The sequence below is a fragment of the Limulus polyphemus genome, unplaced genomic scaffold (assembly GCF_000517525.1).
Source record: "Limulus polyphemus unplaced genomic scaffold, Limulus_polyphemus-2.1.2 Scaffold484, whole genome shotgun sequence".
NCBI lineage: Eukaryota > Metazoa > Arthropoda > Merostomata > Xiphosura > Limulidae > Limulus > Limulus polyphemus.
This window is the reverse complement of record NW_013666094.1, coordinates 485228-507269: the sequence shown is the minus strand read 5'-3', so window position 1 is coordinate 507269 and position 22042 is coordinate 485228. Positions and strand designations below refer to the sequence as shown.

The window sequence follows — 22042 nt, the reverse complement described above, 5'->3', positions numbered from 1 at the left end:
TATATATATATATATATATAGGTTGACTGACCAAAAAGTTACAATCCACATAGCATGACTGATCATCCACTGCTTAATTTCCATTACAATGAGCTGAGATTGGTTGACATATAACATAACAGTAGTTTTTTGCTTCGTCGTATCTATGATATTTAAAATTCTGATGATCTTTTGATGTTTTTAAACAACAGAACATGAAAAGTATTCTAGATTTCCATTTTTTCTTGCTAATTTAACCTTGTAACTTGAATAAAAATTGAGTTTTATCGATTTTTTAACCAATCATTGTTTCTCAACCACATTGGTCATGGTGTAATTCCCTACATCTAGGTTAGTGATCTGAATATGTAATGACAACTTTTTCTGTTCTTTCCTAATGTAAAAGCCACTATGACTTCCAGTTATGTGAAGATCTGTGCAAGAACAATATGATAAAACCTTAGCTTGATGATATGTTGCTATAAGAAAATATGTTTGGAAAGAGCTTTCACCACAATTACAGTTCAGACTTTAAAAAAAAAAAAATCTTGCTCTAACATTTTATACTGTATTTGAATTATCATGTAGAAGTATGACTGGAAAAGGAATGTTTTTCCTGAAGAAAGGATGAAATAGGCTTACTTAAATCATTTTGCCAAAGCTGCTGTGTTAACCCTTGTTTACATTAGGCCTTATTGACCCAAGTTGATTAACAATTAAAAAAATGAGCTTGGTAATAATTTTGGTATGGTAAAAAAAAATATTTTTCCTGCACACTAGTGATCATAAATAAACACTGTGAAAGTGTGTGGTGTTTTTCGATTCACAACAATGATAAAAACTTCATAGGAAAGTTTTACAAGAATGTAGGGAGGCATAAAAATCATTAACTAAAAACCTACAACAAAGTAAACATTTTTAATTGTTTCTTTAAAAATATTACAATTAAATCTTTGAAATTCTCAAAGCTGTGAATTCATACAAATATTACAAATAAAAATAAGATGCTGTATTTGTAGAAGATATAGCATCTGTAAAACATTCTTCTGAAGTTTCAAAGTATTTCATCAAGAAGTTTTTCACCATGCAATGAAACAAACCATGTAATAGTTAGTTGGTGTGACAGAGCGAAACAAGCACCCAGAATAAAGATAAATAAACCAAAAGTCAACTGAGACTGAGGCCTAGGAAGCAGCAATATCTAGGACATTATCTATATAGAAACTTATCAAAAATAGGAATCAACAACATTACCAATGATCAACCAATGTTTATCACAAGACTCAGCACAGAGATGAAATGTCATCTCAAAATCAAAAATAACAGCAGAAGTCCACAGAAAACTCTGTCCATATGCTTTTGTTTGTTTGAAACTAAGCACAAAGCTACACAATGAGCTATCTGTGCTCTGCCCACTAGGGGTATCGAAACCCGGTTTCTAGCGTTGTAAGTCTGCAGACATACCACTGGTCCATATGCTGAACACATTGCCTAAATCCACTTTAAAAGATAAAAAGAAATGTGTAGTAATATTAGGCCTTGAGATAAACTATGAATGCAAAAAAAAACATAATAAAAGCTAAATTATTTCTTTGATACACAATTATGACAAGAACAAAATTAAGATGCAATGATGTAACCCCCCAAAAAATAAAAGTCAGCAATAAAATAAGCAGAGGCAAAATTAATCCTTAAAATAAACAGTAATTACATTATGAACATTACAAAGAAACTGCAGTAAAAACAAAATAAACAATTCTAGTAAAAACAAAAATAAATCCTCTAGATGGACAATAACAGGAATGAAAAATGAGGAAGCAAGCAACAATAAAACCCTTGAAATAAACAAAGATGCTAACAAAAAAAATAAAAAAAGCTAATTAAACTCTCAAGATAGTAGCAAAAACATAAGCAGCATGACTTGTGACAAAGTAAAACTGTTATCAAAAATATTTGGACTTTATGTTTATACCCATAATTTACAAAAAAAAAATACCTAAAAAGCTGTCAATATTTGTGGTTTTAGTCCTTAAATGTTTTTGAATTTTTTTTTTTTTACCAAATGAATAAAAATATGTTTATAAAACCTGGTAATATTACTAGTATCAAAGAAATTACCTTTAGAATATCAACATTATGATTTACTGCTGGCTACAATGTTGTACACAAAGTATGGAAGATCACTAAATTGCACATGCATAGATGTTTTCTCATCTTGTACTCGTATATTAAAGCTTACTGACCTGAAGTAAAGTTTTATCTAGCTGTCTTTTTGTGCTGACAAGATCATCTTCTGTTTTCTTTAGTTTTTCTTTTAATCTTTCATTTTCTGCTTTTAATGTCTCACAGATCTGTAAGAAAATATGAAAAACATCAATGGAAAATATTACATTTGAAGAAATAGTGTTAGGAACATTTTTTCCTGATATTAATATTTATCAATATATATACAGAAAGTTGAGTAAGTTATATTAAAATATATTGAATATGAAAACCAGCAAGTCATGTGACAACCATAGCTGATATAGTCATGATGGAACATCATGTATCAGAACTATATTTTGACATTGTTAGTTATTTCTTGCACTTTGTGATGCCACCAAAAATTTATCACTTTTACATAAAGCCCTTTACTATGAAAGATATTCATACACTCAAATGATAAAGATATAATTTAGAATTTCCAAGATGGGGATATCCCCTGTACTTAATGGCATTAGAAAACAAAGGAAAATGGGGCCTAGGACCATCTAGAAAGAGACTTGCAATAAGACATACCCCAACTGTTGTAAGCAAAGTGCAGCATCTTGTTACAGATGGAAATCCATGAACTCACTGGGCAGTGGCAAAAACCTTGCACGCATCTCAACCAACTGTATGCAATATAATCAAGAAGGAACTCTATCTGGAAATATGACCAAGATATGTTTCCAGTCTCATTGAACAGTCTCAAGCAGTTAGAGAATGAAATGTATATTCATGATATTCCATATAAAGAAATACCAGTGAAACTGCTGGATGGAACATCTATGGATTTCTGTGTAATTGGACTGATGAAACAAATGCATATGTCCCTTCCCAACACCTGCCTTAACTTTAGAGTCCATTCTTTCTTGCAGCAGGGAATGTATCATCTCACTGAAATTCAACTTTATCAACATTAACATTGTAACAACTTTTCATTTTATCATAAGCTGAAATAAGTCCTTCCTAGGTGAAGTCATGTATGACATCTTCATTATTTACATCTACAAGAGCTCTTACAATCACCAATCCCTCAGGGCATGCTGGAGTGTTTGGTTCTACTGAGCCCAAGTAACTAGGTGTATATTTATCCCTAATAATTCTTGGTATGAGTATTTCACTTTTTGATGGAACAATAAACCTCCTCCCTGTTGTCGCTGGTGTAGTAATTTCTATAAGTACACAAAGAATTTCCTAGTCATAGTCCTCAATGTAAATTACTCACACACCTTGAAGTGTGAAGAAGCTTCCTAGAGTAAAAGTAATCTCCAACTTTCCTCTTGTTGTAACTTTATATCCACCTGCTGTTTTCACATCATTACCTCTTCTCTTTCTTCATCTCTGAAAGTAATTTTACACCTTTAATTGGGTAAAACAATTGTAGTTGTAAGACCAGTTTCTGTACAGTGCAATGTTTTCCATCAATAAACCCATGACTTCTGGATGGTTTTCCTCAAATAATTAAATACTTATCTCACTTGGGGCAGATGGAATATTTTTAGCTGACTTTATACCGTAAATTCAGCTAATTCCCTTCTTTTTAAATGTCTGATTAGCTCTTTGCTGTTCCTTTGAGTTGGTTGGGCTCCGAGACAAATCCTCAGGGTATTGTCTTCTTGGCTTAATAACAGCTACTGGTTCCTTAAAGCCTCAGCAATGGTTATGTTTCCTACAATCATAACACTTCCCTCTTTCTGGTATCTCTTGGGAGGTGTTCTTATTCCATACAGGATTTTGTATGGAATAGATAATATGTCTTTCATGTTACACTTAAAACGTCTATTTTTTGTGGTTTATCTCCTCCATTCTGTATGATTAGTTGTCTAACTAATGCTTTAAGTTGTTCTAGACTATTGTCAGGTGGAGTTGATGTTTCCACACTACTCAATTTGATGGTGCTTTTGGTAGTTTATCTGTGACTTGAATCCTCTATAAGTGGACTTGATCATTTTGTCCAACTTTGTAAACACCATGTAACCATGAAACTATACATACTATAGCTCTGAATTTACTAAGTGCATCTTCATGAAACCTGGGAAACTTTTATTAAACACTACGAGACTGTTGTACACAAAAAAAAAGTCTGATTTTTTCAATTAAGCATTTCTACTAAAGATTTGTCTGTGAATTACAAAGCCTTTACTAAGTCAGTCTGAGTGCAAAGTGATTTTCATGTTAAGAATAAAAATACTTTTTTTCATCTTACACTTTTCATATTTTATATGCATAACTTCTAGAACCTACTTAATGAATGTCAAAAGTTTTTTTCCAGTAACATATATATTTTATCTGTTATTTTTTCTACCCTTACATTGTATATGGGCTCAGCCCATTTGACTAACTTTCTAACTGCCATATAAAAATACAAAATAAATTGAAATTACTCTGGTTTTTCATTCTAGAATGAATGCATATTGTAACAGACAATTACAGTTATGTATCCTAAAATCTTCAGTCTTCTAACCTTTCCTAACTGCTTTCATTTAAATTTATTGTTTTATTGCTCTTTTAACCATGTTTAACTACTAAACTAGTGCCACAAAGCAAGAAATCACCCAGTGAGAGCATAGTGAAAGTACTGAATTACATCATGCACGAGCAGATCATGTGCATTCCTTGTAAAGATATGTTTTACTTTAATTTTTTTATGTAACCTAATAAATTTCTAATTTTTACATTTTAGCTATTTTTATAACAATAAATAAATATGTATAGAAAAATAAGAAAAATATGCATAGTAATTACATGTGGGTTTGTACTTTTTTTTTTTGGAGTTGAAGCTCAGATAAAAGTTAATCCTAATTTTTGGTAGGGTTGTTGTTAGTATTTATCAAATTCTTAACTATTTCAAATATTCAAATTAGAACACAGAATGTTAATACACAAATAATACAATGTCCTATACCTATTCTAATTTAACTTGTTTTCCACTTAATCTAGAGTGATTTAACATAATTCCTTTGGCTGGTAAAGATGCCTAAGCAATATCAAAGAATGAAACTGTAGCACAAATAATTCAAAACCTGTCACCAGATCAAGAAAGTATTGTAAAGAATTCAATAAATGAAAATCTTCTTTTTGTATTTGTTATATATAATCCAACAACAAATTCCAAAAAGAATTACTGACATTTTTTGAAAAACAGGATTTGATAGGAGGATGTGGCATGTGGATTCAACTTTCTGGTTTATATCTCAGTAAAGCAAGAACATTGGAGACTATAAATTTAGATTATGTCTTAGAAAAACCTATACTCTAAGTGTGTAACTTGTGTTAAAACTCAGAAGCTGAAACAGGGTTGGAAAGGATACCTAAAATGGACAATTCAGAATGAAGAAATGTCATGTAATGCATAGAAGTGAAGACATATTTTGTTTAAATATTTTCTTTTGAAATTCAGAAATTAAAACTTAGATTATAAACTATGTTTTTATGCCAATGTTATTGATAAAGATTAATAATAAAATATTTAAACTAAATTTTGAATGTAATTCTTTAGAGAGGCCATGACATACACTTTAACCTACACATTTCTAGAGAGTTAATAGATTCCAGTTCCATTGCCAACTGGAAAGCTTCCTTTAAAGATGTACACCTAATTTGCTTCAACCTAATTCTCATATCCTCATCTATTATGATATGTATAAAGTGGTTACATGCCAAGGAATCCATCAGTTCATGTGAAGTATCCAGATAAGATAACTGGGTAAGCCTTTCCAAATCATCTGCATGGTCATCCACAGTTTTTTCTTTCCATTATACCCCTTCCTGGAATTTTGCTATGGATGCTTCTTGTGTGTCACTCCAAACCTGTTGGATAAAGCAGCTACCAATTCTTGTAAGTTGCTATGGCTCTCAGCTGGAAGGCTACTTAATGTTGTTCAAGCTGGTTCTATTAAATTGATGGCAATATATAGCTTGTTGTTAATCATTCCATACACATCCACCCTGGAAGTTATTTCAAACAAATATACCTCCTATGGTACCTTTCCATCATAGTCCACTGCTTTCTCAATTGGGTGATGTTGTTGTATTGGCCAGATAAATTCTGAAACTGGATTTGGAAGTGACATGGCTTGAGTGGTGAAGAATGGTTCTGCAGTAACAGATGGTACAACAGTAGTGGTATTATGTGAAGATCAAACAAATTATTTTATTCTAAATTTTGTAGTAGATGGCATTTTAGATTGGAATTCTTTGGGAGGTGCAAAAATGGGCAAGTGGCAGGCTTTGTCTTTCCATTTATCAAACCTTTTACCAAATGTTTTATTTTATCACTTATTTATTTTTGTACTTATTTGATTTTATCATTAAAGCTATTGTGTATTTCACTGATGTCTTTCTGTACTTCAGCCTAACTTATGTAATCCTTCTGTGTACATTTCCAATAGCGTCATAGATCTTTTTTTCTATCAGATTGACTTTTATTAATTCTTCTTTAAATATAATTCTTTTTTAACTCTTCCCTAAAATTCTCAATCTCATTTCTTGCCCATGTTGTTATCATTTTGAAGTTAAAGTTTAGTTAAAATTCTGTTGTATTTTCACCAAAATATTCCCACTTTTGATGCAAGTTATTCTATCATTGTCCAGGTTTATTTGGATTAATTAGTACAAATAATGCCATGACCAGTCCTGTTATGATAACTCATTCATTTTTTTCTTTAATAATGTTTGCTACAGGCTAGTTCACTTGTAGACAGTGCCTTCAAAAGAAAAGGGGGGGGGGCAGCTGAGACAAATGTCCCAAGCCTGCTTGTAGGCCTAAGTTCAAATATGACTAATGGTATATCTAACTTACTTAGGAACTTACCTGTATAATTCCTCAGTTAATCGATCGACTAACTGAATAGATGCAAAAACTCTTACTAGTAATACTGAACTGAATCACTCAATGATTACTCATTAAATACTTTACTATTCAGTCACTAATAACTCATTCATATTATACTCTTGTTTCTATATACTCCACAAAGCTTCTTGATTCCTAACTTTCATGAACTTTTTCTATCTTAACGTCATATACCCTCTAGAAAACATCTGAATTAAAACATTGAAAATATAGCTTATAACAATACTAACAAAAAAAAAGTATAATTCTCAAACTCTATCTTTCTCAAAAGGAATTGTAAATTTTGTGGAATTTTAATATTGTTGGTATAAACTTCACCTCCATAAAGACAGCTCAAAACAATATAAAATAGATGTTGATAGATGAATTTTATAGTGTTCTCAAGTCAGATGTATAAGTTACAAGTCACTGCCTTCTTACAAAAGAGAAACGTGTTTATCAATTAGCTTAAAAACAATTAGTCAAACTCTCTGCTTACCTAAAATAGTCATGCTATAATTTGACTACAGACATTTTAATATCATTCTGTAATATATAAACATTTTATTAATACCTTTTTGTAATCTTTATCACTCTCCTCAGCTAGACTGCCTGTGCTGCTGCTTAGAGAGCCCTGACCAAGACGATCAGAGGCCCGTGATAATGTTTCTGAGCGACCACTGTCCTGTTGTTGTCCCGTTGATCCATAACGGGATTTCTGTGATTCAGACAATGTCTGTAAAATAAACATTTAGGTTAATCTTACAATCATTTTACAAAAACAGTTGGCTTATTGCTTGGCCAACAATACTTCATTATTGTTTAGATAAAATCATTTCATTTTCTCTTAACTTAAAGCTAAATTATCAGCTATCAGCGAGTTAATATAAACAATATTAAAGCCACTGTTGCAAGACTACTAAAGTCACCAAACAATCAAGAATTCCCATTTTTTACCACATGATGCATACATACATAACAGTTCATGACCGAAGAAGAATGCACGAAACTACAAAAGAATATCTTAAAACATTTCCCATAATACCTTAAATGAACAATAGTTTTATCAGCCTTGTGTATATCCTTATACTAGTCAAATTTTAAACCATTAGTAGTTGGTTATATATAGTAACAACCATTATTGCACTGTTTTACAAGGTACTAACTGTGGTGCATATACATAACTGTTTAAGGCCTTCACTTTAGTCTCTTTAAAAAATACCTCACATTATAAGCCTAAAAAACTTTATAATATATAAAGCAAATCAACCATAAACTTATTCAAATCTTCAGGCATATAAGTTCCAAAATTATTTTTGTTAGTGTTAATATTTAAAATTCAAAAAACTTTTTTAAATTTTACCTCATTTACAACTATATTACATAGATACAGGAAATTCTTTTTTTTTACTATTAATGTTATGAAAATATGGCCTACAATAAAAATTAAATAAACTGCATTAACATACTATAGCATCCAAACTAAATTATTTTATTTTATGTTTTCTTGATATATGTTTCCTATCTTTTGGATCAACCAGTGTTTACACTATTGTCTTTAGGTCACTCATGTCATCTTGCTGTTATTTCTGATGCCAAGGAGTTCTATTTCTATATTATCAGGCATGAAAGTACATGAAAGTGGGAAACTGAGAATTTTGTATCCTGTTACTTGTCCTTAAAAGTAAGAAAATAAACTATATATATAGTTTCAGTACATTTTACTTTATATATATCAAATAACTATACAAGCTTGAGTATGTAATATTAGAAATATTATGTATATTTAAATCATGATAATCACACCAGAAATAAAGTTATGGGTGACCGGCATGTATCAAATACATTCTGACAGCATTCTGGCATTTTGAAAGTAGTGTAATGTCACCTTTTAGGAATAGTATATAACAATATATTCATACACTCAGATCAGGGATTTAAAATTGCCAAGACGAGGATATCTCTTGTACTTAATGTCATTTGACAACAAAGGAATATGAATCAACTTCAGGCATCACAACAATACAGAAAGAGGCTTGTAAAAAGTCTTACACTAGCCATGGTAAGCAAAGTGTAGCATCTTGTAACAGATCAGTATGCATAAACACAAAGGTCAGTGGCAAAAGCCATCCACTTCAGACCTAGGCAACAGTATGTAGCATAATCAAAAAGGTTCTTCTTCTTACAAGGAGGCCAACAGATTTCACCAAGATAAGGCTTTCAGTGAAAACTGGATATCTTAAACAGCTGGAGAAGGAAATGGGTATTCACACTATTCCATATGAAGACATACTAGTCAAGTCATCAGATACAGCACCTATGGATTATTATGTGATAAAACTGATGAAATAAGTGCTAAAAAACTATCATCGTAGTATACTAGAAGGCTTACAGAAAGCAATCAGGGAGGAGTGGTGTGCTTTAAACATGACAGTCGTAAAATGGAACCTTTTGCAATTGAAACTACATTGTTGGGGTATTATAAAGATGCACAGTCATCACATAGAGCATGACTGGATGTGGCAACATGGACTGTAACAATGTGGTGAGATTCCAAAATCATTTTAGTATAATGTATTCAACCTCTATAAAGATTTGTGTCAAGAATTTAATAAATATCATGGGAACTAACAATAGCACATTATAACATAATATTTAATGGAACTGTTGGTCCATTTACACTGTCTCATCTATTAAACTATTAAAAAAAACAACTCTTAGTCAGTCCTTATCATTCAAATATTTATCAAGCTTTCTTTTAAACTATCTTAAATTTACTGCTTCTGCAGCCAACCATTCCAAAGGTCAACTACCTTGTTACAAAAATAAAACTGTCTTAGCTGAAGATGAATACTACCCTTCCAAAATTTATATCTGTGTCCCCTAGTCCTACCATTCTCCCAATTAAATATGCAAAATGATGCATCAACACTATCAATTCCCTTAAAAATCTTAAACATCTCAATCAAATCTCTTCAAATTCTTTGTTGTTGTTTTTATCAGAAGAAAACAATTTCAGAGATTTTAATCTATCTACATATGATAACCTTTCCATCCCAGATATTTAGTTTTTCAGAACATATTAAATTTAAGCACTCAAGATGAACTCAAAACAGTTAACTACAGAAATACCAATTGCAAAGAAAAAAATGTATTAACTACTGTGTTTTTTGAGTTAAATATTATGGAAATTGAAAATATTGAGTCCAATAAATGTAACATATCAATATGACTGAAGTCAAATTAATTAAAAATAATTATACTTTAAAGTAATTTATCACAGAATAATCAAAGTTTCTGGAAATTATAAAGTTTGGAAATAATATTGAGCTTAGAGAGCACAAAAATCATGTATATACAATATTTTAATACTCTTTATAGCTTAAGTCCAAGTTCATGCCAAATTTTTAATATCAGTTTGATATGCTTATAGAAGGTTGGAAACTGGAAACAAAATAAACACTTAAACAAGAAAAGAATGAATGAAAGTACAGGCCAACATGTTTTCAAAGGTACATGTGCAGAGCAGCAAACCACTTTCATTTCATTCCAGCAGCAAAAAAATTAGTTATCCTGGGAAAAATGCTTGCCCAAACACTAATAAGTGAAACTGTAAACAGATTAATATTTGTGTGAAATTCAGTCACCTTGAATTCTAAGATCTTATGAGTGGAAACAAAGCTGAATATGTTACAATATGCCAACCAAACTACACCTGCCTTTTGCCCAATACCAGAACTCATCACGCCAGTGGGGATATGACAGACATAGTAATGGTCTAGGCACTATATATATATATATATTATCAATTTTCATGAACAACGACTATTATGGTGTGAACAAGATCAAGTAAGTTAACTGTAATTATTATTAAGTTTATATGTCATTTACAATTCAGAATTTTAGGGTAAGGATTAATAACACAATGCCAATTATTTACTCTATACTTAATATCATTTATTTATTTATTATTTTTATTTGGATTACTTTATTATCATTCAGAATGGGTCAAGTAACCACAGCATCAACAAAAGAAAACTACATCAGGTATTCTGAGGTTTTATGAGTGAAAGCAAAGAAGAATGTGTAATAATATGTCAACTGCACTACATTTGTCATATCCAGTGCCAACAAGGTTTTTTGCCCAATACCAGGGCTAATCAAACTGGCTGGGATACAACAGACATAGTAGTGGTCTAGGCACTATTTATATCATCAACAACTGTAACGTAAACGTCACTTACATAAAAAACTAGGCATATAATGAGATAGAATATAAAATTTTCATCATTTAAATTTTAATGGTATCATTACACAATGCAGTTTCCACGACAGTATTTTTATAATTATAGGCACTAAATAAAAATTTGGAAATAAAAAATTAAATTTCTCCTGTAGGTGTATTTGTATGTAAGGAAACAAATTATGAATAAAATAATTATTGTTTCTATGAGAGAATGTATAATTTCAGTCATTTTCAAAACCTGCACAAGGGTGTAATAAAATAAAAGCAATTAACTCTCTATGAAGAATATCTGTACCTGATGCATTTTATTATTTATATAAGTAAACATTTTATGGTATACTATATATACATATACTAATAAATTGGCACAATGTCATATGTCTTAGCACACTCAAAACTAATGCTGCTACAAAGTAACAGGTTTTTTTACATGGAAAAGACCATTAGCTTTATATTGCTATGAACCACACAGACCACTGGCCCTGATTTTTCCTTCCCATGGTATCACAAAATGAAATTAGTATGATATTGTAGCCTGATCTGCTGATCCCAAAATGTGATAATGTAGTTACAACTCCTCTGGCCAACATGCTTTTATTAAAACACATAATGTTATGCCAGAAAATAGTTATTCTTACTGGTAATATGTTCTAATACTGGTCTCATTTTTAGTTATTGGCAGATTTTGCTGACATCCTGTAGCCAATGACAGTGTGATAAGAGACAGCATATTTAGATAAGTTCAGAGACCATACCTGCACAAACACTGGTCTCATTTGGGTTTATAAAAATGTCATTTATTTAGATGTATCACATACAGTTTCTGAAGATAAATTTAATATATTTCTACAATAATTTATTCTGGAATGACTTAGTTTCAGAATCAAACATTAACCTTCTGTGCACAGTATCTCAGATTGAAATAACAGACCTGGTATCTCAATTTTTAAGTTATAAAAATATTTCATATTACAAACCCCAGAGTATTGACTCTCTGATTTCTACCACAAAGTGCTATAAGTAGAAAAAAGTGATCTGAAATCATGTCAATAAATATAATAAGGATATTTACATAAGGTTGGCATTCGAGCAATGGGTCACTAACCAGCCCAAGAATAATTAAAATTTGTTTAGGGTACCAAGATGTATATTAAGGTATCCATTGTAGTGCTACAATGTCATAAATACATACTTGTAATAAAATATACAGAAGATTTTGATACACGAATGACATTTGAATCCTGCACAGATTAATGAGGAGGGATAGCATTTGTAGCAGCAAAAATATGGATCCAAAATCTTGCTATAAATTTCAAAATGTTTCTAAAGTACTTCTGTATCAGTTTCAAGTGTAAAAAAATTTGTTTCAAACGAAAAGTGGGAAAAAACAATGGAAATTTGTATTTAGAGTTATCTTCTTTTGAAGGTCAAAAGTAAGTTAGGATTCATAACAAACTTACAGCATTGGAAGCAGTTAAAAACAGCACACTGACCAGGCAAATCGGCAACTCTTATTCTCAACAGACATCAGTTTACAATAATATACCAATTTCATTTTGTTATACCACATGTAGGAATATTTGAAAATTTAGAGCCGTTTTGGCATGTTGACCACTGGTCTAATATTTGAACCGATTCTTAAATGGACATGATACAAATTATCAAACATCATCTTATTTCATTAACTGTAAAATAAAAGCATAATGAAATTATATCCTGACAAAAAAAAATCACAGTTTCACCTTCTGTTAATACAGGGCAGCTAAATGAGGCCTTAAGACAAATAAGAAAACAGAGAACATGAAAAGACAGAACAAACAGAAAGTTGAAAAGAAATTGCCAATATTGCTTAAATTTCATCCCCATTGCTCCCAAAATAAAAAATAACAACAGAGTTTATCAAGTTTTTCTGTTACATGAAGAACCTTCAATGATTCATTTTTCTTTGCCAGTTGATAAGAAAAACTGACATATGAGTTAATAATACTACACATGCTTCCTGCATAAACTTAGGACAGTTTCATAAAAAAAACTATATCACAGGACTCTGATATATTAATAGTGTGAGTAGAATTGCATACCATGTATTAATTATTATAGTTTAAATATATATACTTGATACTGCCTAGTTTTATAATTTTTAGATATATTCAAATACAAATAATTTATATTTAAAAATATATATTAATATCTGTTCTTTCTTCTTTTTCTCAAGCATAGTAAACTTTCTGCATCTTATCTAGTAAAATTATTCTACTTGCTACGATTTATTCACTATTCCTTTTAAACACTCTTTAAGAAAGCCAAGAATTATTGCAATCTGATTGCTATTTTAAGACAAAATAACCACAATTCTACTATGTACTGTTAGATCTTAGTGTTTACATAGCAATTCTTTTTTCAATGTTTGACATATGTTTGAAACTGAAGCTCTCTTAATGTCAAATGTTTAAAAGAACCTGTTGAACCTAACCCCAAAAGTTTTTAGGAGTTTACACACTATTTGAAAATAGAGGTTACCATTTATCTCACTATACTAAACAAATAAATAATGTCATAGAATATTTCATCTTTTTGAATCCTCAGTTTTAAGAACATTTAATACAAATGTTATACACAAAAACAACTAAAATAGATTTAACTACAAAATAGCTGCAAAAACCAGTCCTACATGGAGTGTAACAAACCCATCAAGAAAGACCATACTGTATATTCATCACAGCTGTCTGAGCTTGAAGAATATCCTCCTGATATGGAGACTGAAGATTTAGAACTTGTATCTGAACAATCTTGAGAAGGCAAGACAGAACACTGTGGAGAAGAGGTGCGAGGCACAGACAATGTTTTGTCCTTTCCCTTCACAGTACTAGAAAACTTGGGTGATTTTGTCTGTGACTGGTAAGCAGAATCATAACCTTTGTATGATGAACTACCAGAGGATTCTCCATGTGCAGAGGATGGTGTAGCTGAATTTATAGATTGTGGGCTGTCTGTCCTATAGAAGCGTGAGGTAGATGAATCTCTGAAATACGATCGTTGACTAGATGATGGAATTAAGCTTCCATAGGTTACTGTGCCCCCATAATTTGGGGAATACCTTGAACCTGATCCATAAGAATAGCCACTGGCCGAGTGAGAAGATCCCACAGAAGGCTTCCCATATGTGTAGGAAGGTCCTTGTCTGTGACCACTGCCATGTCCATAGGAACCATAAGACATGATGTACGAAACTAGTTTAACTAAAATACAACAATATAAAGTTTCAATTAATTTCAGTGAAAAGAAGAATCCATTACTACCAAATATTTAACTTCTTTTATCAAAAAATCTGAGAGGAGTTTCAACCTCGTTCAAAAGATAAGGAACAAAGGATATTAATGTTTCATCCTTTTATAGAAACATTTTGTATGTTGGAAGTGGGTCATATCCACAATCAATAAATCTCAAGAAACGGACCATTGTTTCTGAATCCAAGATTAATCTAATCATTTTTCTTCAGCTATATTACTTATGCTCCATATCTCATTTACATGAAATTATATTTTCTAATTTTAAGTTGATTCCAGTAGTCTAATTACAAGTCCTGAGCACTCATTATCATTCTGTTGAAGATGTTCTCTCTCTCTTCACACAATAAAGTGTTGCTCCAATGTTTCCTTTTTACTTTCTTAGTTATTTTTAGCACATTACTTGTAACAACTAACCTAAACTGTGCCAGCTTGTCTAAAGTCGAAATTGGCCAGAACAGCTATGTTCTAACCCAGCAGGTCTACTGATAATAGCTATTAATAGGTTTGTAAAAAAGCATTATTTTTATCCAAGAAAACTTTATTAGTTTTACAGTGTTAATTAAACTCATTTTATGGAAAAAAAAAAAGAGAGGTTAAAACAACAAAGAATTAAACACTTTAAAAATTCCAGTACCATCAACTATGTTCATTAGTATTTTTAATGTTACATTGTATTTCCACTTGAAAGCAATCAGGCAAGATGAATAAAACAACATTACACAAGCAGTACTGAAAGTAACTGTAAAAAGTTACAAACTTCTGTTTATAGCCTCAATCTCTATTGTTTTTACCAAGTTTTAAATCTTCAAAGAGAAATTATGAAGAAAATACAAAAAACAAATATTATAATCATTGACACCATACACATAAAGTGTCAGAAATTTTTACTTGTAAAAATATCTAATACTGATACACTGCATTAATGTAAAAAATAAAACACAAGGTCAAGTTTTACTCAGTTTCAAAGACTACATATCATACAGTAAAAGTGAAAATTATTTTGATCATTCTTACCTAAAAAACGATTTTGTTATATTTGTCTACTGATTAATAATTAAGCATACAGATGTAACACTTTAAAATTTATGCATGAAATAGAATATGTTAATTACGTAGTTTGATACTTTTGTGTTACACAGATAATGAATACAAGTTCTTAAAGTTTTAATTACAATATATATATATATAGAGAGGCAACACTACACACTGAACATGCAAAAAAAGTGTGTGTGTATGTTGTCTAGTCATTCCTGATAACTGTTAGTTAGACCCAAATCTTCTAGGAAAGATCTAACAGACTTTCATAAAGGCCTGTCTGACATGTGGATCAGACAGAAACACTACATAGATTGTAAATCTGTTAGAAGGAGCAGTCTCTAAGGTGATGTCAGCATGGACTCCAATTGGTAAACCTCAACTGCAAAAATGCAAGTGGTTGGAAAATCATTGTGTGTGCAATGAGTAGCACTGTGAATTGAAACAGGATGATAACAATGGCCAGATTTATTGTTGGACACCAATAACTAGTATAAGAAATATGAAAAAAACTGTATAACAAAATTATACAATAATTTCCATAAGAAGAGCTACTAATATTGTTCAATAAAAATTACACTTAACAATAGTTAGGCTAAGTTATGAGTAACAGGCAAACCACAAAAAGTTTCTATGACCACTCCGTCTTAAGTCATCAGTTTGGTATCTTCACCATCAGTTGCGATTATAGCTCTTAATACAAGAACACCTTGTAAGGTTGGGCCTGTCAGTAAATTATTATACACTGGAGTTCAATCATCTGGAGTATCACGATAGAGAGACCATTCATTACAACAGGAAATGTATATTTATACATGCAATAGAACAATGCAAGCTAAGAAACAGTGATAAAAAATTAACTTGATAACACAATATTAACTCTTCTCCTATCATTAAAATGAATGTGTGCACATATAGAAATACGGTACCAGATGATGTATGCTCTTAAGTGCTTGATTCCAACCATAATAGATCATTATCTGATAAGCCACATTTTTAACTGATAAAAGCTGTAGAATAATTAAATCCAATAATGAAACAAACAAAATTTGTGACAGGAATTTAAGTTTAATATCTTTCAAGTCTCAAAAGAATTTTTTGGGGCTTGAAAGACAACCTAGGATGGTCAGAAATTTTGGTACGTATTCAACTGACAAATTTATAATGATATTATAAAACTGGCCTATAAAGTACAAATCTATTAGTGTGCCATTTCTACTACCATGTATTATATGTGTGTGCATATATTATTACTATTAACTCATATATATAAAACATATAACAATAAATAAAAACTATCCATAAGGAACCATGATTTCTAGTAGTTATGATGTTACATAATCAACTTGTACTTGGGAGATGTGTTCACTAATCCTGGTGCTAAACCTCATTAATTCTTTCAAACTGAGGTGAACACAAATCATGTAAATTTTAAACATATATTTTAGAAGACAAAAAATTATCACTTCACAAAACTACTATAATTTATCTGGTTTTTCTACCTAAGGCATAAATAGGATGAGAAAATTAATTTCTGTTCAAAGCAATGATTGTAGAAAATACTTTAGGTTTTCCTAGTGAATTTCAGCTTTCTTCACAATAAAATAGATACATAATCATAATATTTGCATGTTTCAGAGTCTGCTTTTTCATGTACTTAAGACAGGTAGGCATGAGTAAAAAGTGACTTCAAAGGAATGAAGGGATTGGAGGAGTTTCTCAGGTAGGTTTGCTAAATATATTGATATCTCAGCAAATCAAGAAGACGAGTTTGAGTTTTTAATTGGTTAGGCATTGTTGAAATTGTGTGGTAGAAGTAATAAAATGTAAACTGAACAACTTGTAGCACGGACGTGTCAAGTAACATATGAAAGTGAGTATTGAGCAATTTCTCTTAATATTTAATTTTTAATTAATAACTTAAATTTTAATAATATTAATATTTGATGTAACTGTTTTCATATCACAGTTATTGATATACATTGATAATAAATTTTGAACGTAACTGCCAAAAGTTATGACATGCGAACACTGACCCCACCCATGCATATAGGGTTATCTGTTTTGAACTTTTAATTAGAGATTGCAAATAAAATAAGTTGACACAAACCCACCAATATCTCCTGGGTGAAAAAAAAATTATATCAGTTTACACAGAAACAAAAACATTGAGTAGATTGTATTAAAACAATTTTGGAGCCTCACAATTTCAATTAAGGATGTCACCATGTCTGGTCATGCTCTATCTGATGACAGACAGAGTGCAGTGGAATTTCCACTGTTTCATTGCAAAAAGGATACAACATAAGGCTGCCATGTCTAAAGCACCCCACACCTCTCAGCATGTTTCCATAATCACATAGAGATCAACAGGCATTGCATCTGGTGATATGAAAAGTGTGTCTTCAAATGGAAATGTATAAATATCCATGTCATTCTCCATCTGTTTGAAATATATGACTGTTTAATGAGGGGGAGGATATGACTGCAGGCCTTTTCCCAGATGGAGGTTCTTGTTGATAATGTTTCATACTGTTGTCTGAGACACATGGATGGCTTTTGCCACACACCTTTATAATTGAGGATTATCATATGTTACAAGATGCTGCACTTTGTTTATTGTGGCTGGGATATGAATTATTTCAGGTCTCTTTCTGGATAGTTCTGGTTTCCCAATTCATCCATATTTCTTGTTTTCCAATGTAATTAAGAATAAGGTATATCTCCATCTTGAAAACTCTAAATCCCTAATCTGAACAAATATTTATGAATATTGTATAAATATTTTGCATAGGAAAGGATTGTTCCATACCTTTTCCAAAAGTTTCCATTTTCTTACCTTGAAAATGTATTTCAAATAAGTACTTACCACCTCTCTCCCAAAGCTACCTCAATCCTGGACTGTCCTCTAAACATTGCTAAAATTTTCTGCTAACAGCGCACCAGTCTTTTATACCCCATCAGTTTCACACCATTTCAGAACAAGTGCTGATCATGTGACTACCCTCTAAAATGATACTGTGCCCTCTGTACTAGCACAGCTAGCTCCTTCTACTATTCTAGAGTAATCCTCACTTTTCAGATTTGGTAAGTACAAATCAGAGATCCCTGGGCATATCAGTGAGGAGGAATGGTAGGAAGTGGGTGAGAAATACATTTTCGATGTAAGAAAATGTTAACTTCCGAAATGGTCTTACCTCCTCTCACTCAAAACTAGAATCCCACATTGCAAAGGTGGAAGGACCACTGAAGGTGCATCAATATCAAATAAAGCAGAAATAACAGGTGTGGAAGAAAATGAAAAGAAAGTACACCTGTAAGGTATACCACTACTTCTGGAACAGGTATGCTCTTCACCTAGTAATTAACACAGGAACAAAAAGAGGGCAGAACTGAATTGGCAGGCACCAATGCATTTAGAAAAGAGACTTACAGCCTTGAAGTAGTGGAAAAGTAGAACCATGACTTGAAATAGCATGGCTTTAACAAACATGGAAAATTTAGTGTGGAAGTGACAACAGGATTGTATAAGCATGTGCCAAGATGGGACCAAGAACCACAAAATGAGTCTGTATGAGTCACATAACAGCAGGGAATGAAATGGACCAAGTAGTTGATCCAGATCTGAATGGGAGAACAGGTGGAAAATGGAAGGTAAGAAAATAGGAGAAAAGGTTATACAACTTTACCAGGAAGCTGATATCTTAGGAAAGAAGACCAGATCCAGAGAGAGGATAACACATGAGGAAAAGAAAAGGATGCAGGAAACATTAATGACATAAATATCAAAATGACAATGACCCCATGTGTAGGAGGATGAAATAGATCTGAAGGGAAAGATGGTAAAAGGAACACGTTGCAATGGGTTCAGAAGGAGAACTCAACATGATATGAAGGACAATACTGAGATCCAAAAGGACAAAGAGACGTGGTGGACAGACTAGTCGAAAGGAACAGAAAATGAGGGAACTCACCAGGGAGGAGAAGGAATTCTGGAAATATGAGAATGGAAGGTGGTTGGCACAGAGAACCTTGACTAAACAACCATGTGAAGAACTGGAACAGATGAGATTCAGAAGGATGGGATGTGTGGAAGCTATGGCAAATGGATCAAAGTCTGAAGGAAGACCAATGCTTCTGTTACACATACTAGGAGGGAGGTCAAAAGATACAGGCAAGGAAAGATGCTACACTAGTGGTGAGACTCTAAGCTGAGGCAAGGGACCTGACAAAAGCCACGTGTGCAGATGGAGTTTGGTGACATTGGAATGAACCATGTCAGATCATGGTTGTCAGAGGAGAGACTGGAATTGAGGTAAGAGCAGGGGATGTCACTCCAGCAAGGGCCAGAACAAATGGAACTATGTTTGAGAAGGACACAACAAGGAATGGTCTGGAGAAGGGAAAACTCTGGATAGGAGTATGATCCATGCAAACCTAGATGAACACATTTATCCCAAGAGCTGAAGGGTGTGGAATCAGAGACCAAAAGGAAGGAATTTGGCATTCCAGTGAGTGGCAAACACATTTATATGTGGTGTTCCCAACTGAGAACACACCCACCAAACTATCTGTGGAAGAAAGGATCACTCTGTGAGGAGAAGCTGGTTGGGTCAAGATAAGTGATTGGCCACCAGATTCATAACACTGGCAATGTGACACAACAAGATTGCCATGTAGTGATTGTGGGTCTAGTAGAGAAGATCCAGCATCTGAAAACACTGAGATCTGGATTGGGTTTCTCCTTGATTTAGCCACTAAGCAAGGTCAGCCTTGATCCCAGGAGGAAGGTAATGGGATGGTCAATAGGAACATGGGAGAAATTCTATTGGTTGAGAAGCATCTAAGGAAGCCCACATCCTCAAAACAGAGAGTGAACCCCTCATACAGTGAAAAAAGAACCACTTTATTTTCTCATGAAAATGAAACTTTTTTTTTTTCAAAAAAAGAAGTTAGAAGAGAGCTGATTGAGGTGTTTTGGGTTATTAACCCTTTTGAGATGGGTCATAGGTGAAAGCCATGTCATTGCGTTTGTTCACTCACATTCAAAATTTTATTCAGCTACTATTTCATGAATTTATGTCAGTAAGTTTGGTATGAAACTGTAGATTATAATTCAAATGTTAGTATTATACATTACTTAATTTCTTAACTTAAAAGTAAACATTAAAGAAAACACAATTAAACATCGATTTTTGTGTGTCACGTGGTATATTGAATGCAGTACTAGTTCAAATTAGATGTTTGTGAAGTCAAAATATTAAGTCTGTAGTTTTATATAAATTAAAAACTCAAAATACCAATATTGGCAAGCTAGAATATAAAATAAGAGCCTCTTATCTTTTCAATTTCCTAAAATATTGCTCACGTAATGTATCAAACACAGTGGCACCCCACCCACCTCTTTCCATTTTTGGAAATGCTCCCTTATATACACTTAATTTTATATATGACATGAATAACCAAATGGAAGCTCAGAATGTCCCCCTAGTGGCTCTCTCAGCCATTTTAATGGTCTGGGCTCCATTTCTTTTTTTTGAACCAATATTTCAACAATGTAGGGTGTGTTTTTAGTCTGCTCAAAATTTCATATTTTTTTAGACTAAAATACAACTTACTTACTAAGCTTGATAAATTATAGTAGAATTCTATGGTATTAATGTAGTAATTTATGATTTTTTAGTTATTTAAATGTATATATAAAACCTAAAGAAAAAATATTTTGTTTCATATCCTCCACGTGCAAAATTTTGAAAGGCTTAGCAACCTACGTGAAGCAGCAACCGAGTACACAGGTCATAAATAGAAGAGATAATTGTTTGGTTTACTTCTTTATTTACTGTTCTATGTTTTAAGAAAAATAAGTTTAAGAACTGTTTGTAAATAGTAATAATGTATATACATATATAATGTATGATAATTGAAATGTGTTTTACAAAATACTAGTCCACTAAAACACAGCCAAGACAGATGACTTTATAAAGTAAAGGTCAGTTGGATACAATTACAGGAGTGCACGTGTGCAGCAGTATTGTCACTTTTGTTTTGTTAGCCAGGCACGCCTGGAAGGTCAATATAATAAAAATAATAAGTATATATATATAAATGTATAATGTTATGAGATTTAAACTATTCATGTTATAATTTGTAGTCATTCTAGAATGAAACAAGCATAATTTATATTTTCCTAATTTTTTATTGAGATAATAAATTCGGTCATATCCAACCAACTTGTACAGAAATACAACAATGAAAATAAATAAAATATAAAGTTTTTTATACAAAAAATTTTATAATTATCTGGATATTATAAAGATTTCACATGTAAAATTTGAAAATTTTCTAATGCAATAAAGTATTTTTAATCTTAAAATCAAAATTGCATTACATGTTGGATAGTCAACATTCTGAAACAAA

At 31.8% G+C, this 22042-nt stretch overlaps 1 protein-coding gene across 2 annotated transcripts in view; it reads right to left on the bottom strand.

Annotated features, from left to right (window-relative positions):
- LOC106458553 (protein phosphatase 1 regulatory subunit 12B-like) overlaps window positions 1-22042 on the bottom strand; it is a 124161-nt gene that overhangs the window by 18517 nt on the left and 83602 nt on the right. For both annotated transcript variants that reach the window (XM_022384799.1, XM_013918071.2), the window contains exons 18-19: window positions 7629-7790; window positions 2223-2330 (exon numbers count right to left, since the gene is read on the bottom strand). In XM_022384799.1, coding sequence (XP_022240507.1) covers window positions 2223-2330; window positions 7629-7790 — 270 coding nt within the window. The remainder of the gene's footprint in view (window positions 1-2222; window positions 2331-7628; window positions 7791-22042) is intronic.